Here is a 2266-nt window from a genome sequence, read left to right on the forward strand (position 1 = left end):
TAAATAAATAAATAAATAAAATTAGAGATGGGATCTCACTATGTTGCCCAGGCTGGTCTCAAACTCCTAGCCTCAGGTGATCCACCTTGGCCTCCTAAAATGCTGGGATTACAGGCATGAGCCATTGTGCCCAGCCTAGAATATTCCTGAATTATTTAATCTTATTTTTTATTTTTATTTTTTTGAGACAGAGTCTCACTGTGTCACCTAGGCTGGAGTGCAGTGGCATGATCTCAGCTCACTGCAACCTCCACCTCCCAGGTTCGAGCAATTCTCGTGCCTCAGCCTCTCAAGTAGCTGGGACTACAGGTGTGCGCCACCACGCCTGGCTAATTTTTGTATTTTTAATGGAAATGGGGTTTCACCATGTTGGCCAGGCTGGTCTCAAACTCCTGACCTCAAGTGAAGTCCCACCTCAGTCTCCCAAACTGCTGGAATTACAGGTGTGAGCTTCTGCGCCCGGACTATTCTTGAACAATTTAACCCGTTTTGGACTCAAGGGTACCTGGGTGGCTCTGGTTCCTACCCTGGTTTCCCTGGGAGTGCTTGTGGCCATTGGGATACTCCGAAGAAGGTGACCCAAGGAGCTGAGAGGGGGAGGGATCAGCTGCTCATGGGGCCATGGCCTGTTGCCTCCAGGAGGAGCTCGCAGCCCTCATCTCTGAGCTGAAGCAGGAGCAGAAGAAGGTGGATGAGCTCATCGCCAAACTGGTGAACAACCGGACCCGAATCGTCGTGAGTGCCCCTTCCCTCTGCCCCTGCCTGGGACCTGCCACCTTCACCTTCCTGTAGAGCTCCGTTCTCATTGGTCCTTTACAGAAAACCATGCCTTCCATATAAAGCCAGAACTCAAAGCATTCTGGGGCGGGGCGGGGAAAGTGCAAATCCTCTCAGGGGAATTCAACCCAGTTGTCGTCAGGACTGGCTCCAAGTTGGCTTTTGCCCTCTGTGTCCTTGAGACTGAGATAACCCAGGACTTGAGTCCCAGGGGGTAAACAGCTTAAAGCATGGGTGTGACTCCTCCGCCCCTGTGCCACCTGTGTCTGCTTGACCTTGCCAGCCTGTCATGGTGCCTTCCCAGTACCTGGGTGTGCAGGCGTGGAGAGGCTGGCAGCCCTGGGCCCTGGCTGATCTCCTGAAATGAGAGGTACATGGGGCTGGGAGGCGTGGAGCCCCGGCCCTGGAGGTGGCTGTGAAACAGAAACAGGAGCTGAGCGAGATCCAGGAGCACTGGGCCTCCCTCATTTACCCTCCTCACCCTTGCGTGGCAGGCAGTATCAGCCCTGCCTGGTGGAGGCAGAGCTCAGGGCTCTGCAGGCAGTTCTGGCTCCCTCACAGCAAAGCCTGCTCGCCCAGGGCCTTCCTGCTTTCCTTCAGTTGTGGAACCCTGTGATAAAACAAAATCTTACATGCACACTTAATAGTTGAAATAGGCAAAGTGGGGTGCGGTGGCGTGCATCTGTAATCCCAGCAACTCAGGAGGCTGAGGCAGGAGGATTGCTTGAGGCTGGGAGGTCAAGGCTACAGTGAGCTATGATTGTGCCACTGCGCTCCAGCCTGGGCAACAGAGTGAGACCCTGTCTCTAAAAAAAAAAAAAAATAGGCCAAAACAGAGCCACTCCATTTGAAATGGGAGCTGTGGCCACCCTCCCCACGGCCACCGCCAGGGCTCCCCAAGCATGAAATGGGAGCTGCGGTCACCCCCCCCATCGCCACCGCCAGGGCTCCCCACGCATGGGGTGAATTCCCTGCCCGGTGCCAGGCCATGCAGCCTCCCCAGAGACTCAGGTCCCAGGACCAGCCCAGTCAGGAAGGCCCTGGGGACACCGAGGCCGGCCAGACAGAGCCTGGCAGCTTGGCTGTGACTCTGCAGTGACCAGCCCTCCCTGTCCCAGAATGAGTCGGATGTCTTCAGCTGGGTGATCCGCCGCGAGTTCCAGGAGCTGCACCACCTGGTGGACGAGGAGAAGGCCCGCTGCCTGGAGGGGATAGGGGGTCACACCCGTGGCCTGGTGGCCTCCCTGGACATGCAGCTGGAGCAGGCCCAGGGAACCCGGGAGCGGCTGGCCGTAGCCGAGTGTGTGCTGGAACAGTTCGGCAATGAGGACCACCACGAGTTCATCCGGGTGAGTGGACAGGGAGGTGTCCCATCCCTATACCCGCCAGGGCCTTCCCCTTCCCAACAGTGCCCTGGCTTCCCACCTTCTAGCCTTAACCTTCCTCTCTCTTGCCTTCCAGAAGTTCCACTCCATGGCCTCCAGGTAAT

At 56.8% G+C, this 2266-nt stretch overlaps 1 protein-coding gene across 1 annotated transcript; it reads left to right on the top strand.

Moving 5' to 3' along the window:
• Positions 1–621: 621 nt before the first annotated feature.
• Positions 622–2265, top strand: LOC116465531 (tripartite motif-containing protein 73-like). The gene is made up of 3 exons (XM_032148563.1): positions 622–735; positions 1896–2126; positions 2239–2265. Exons 1-3 carry the CDS (start codon positions 622–624, stop codon positions 2263–2265), a joined length of 372 nt encoding a protein of 123 aa, XP_032004454.1.
• The last annotated feature ends 1 nt before the right edge of the window (position 2266 follows it).

Source organism: Hylobates moloch, unplaced genomic scaffold (genome assembly GCF_009828535.3).
Source record: "Hylobates moloch isolate HMO894 unplaced genomic scaffold, HMol_V3 SCAFFOLD_6038, whole genome shotgun sequence".
NCBI lineage: Eukaryota > Metazoa > Chordata > Mammalia > Primates > Hylobatidae > Hylobates > Hylobates moloch.

What these genes read in the sequence shown, in the direction of transcription:
- LOC116465531 (XM_032148563.1), top strand. Translation starts at nt 622, where the DNA reads ATGGCCTGTTGCCTCCAGGAGGAGCTCGCAGCCCTCATCTCTGAGCTG. An exon ending in ACAACCGGACCCGAATCGTC is followed by an intron (nt 736 to 1,895) that starts GTGAGTGCCCCT and finishes TCCCTGTCCCAG; the next exon opens with AATGAGTCGGATGTCTTCAG. An exon ending in ACCACCACGAGTTCATCCGG is followed by an intron (nt 2,127 to 2,238) that starts GTGAGTGGACAG and finishes CTTGCCTTCCAG; the next exon opens with AAGTTCCACTCCATGGCCTC.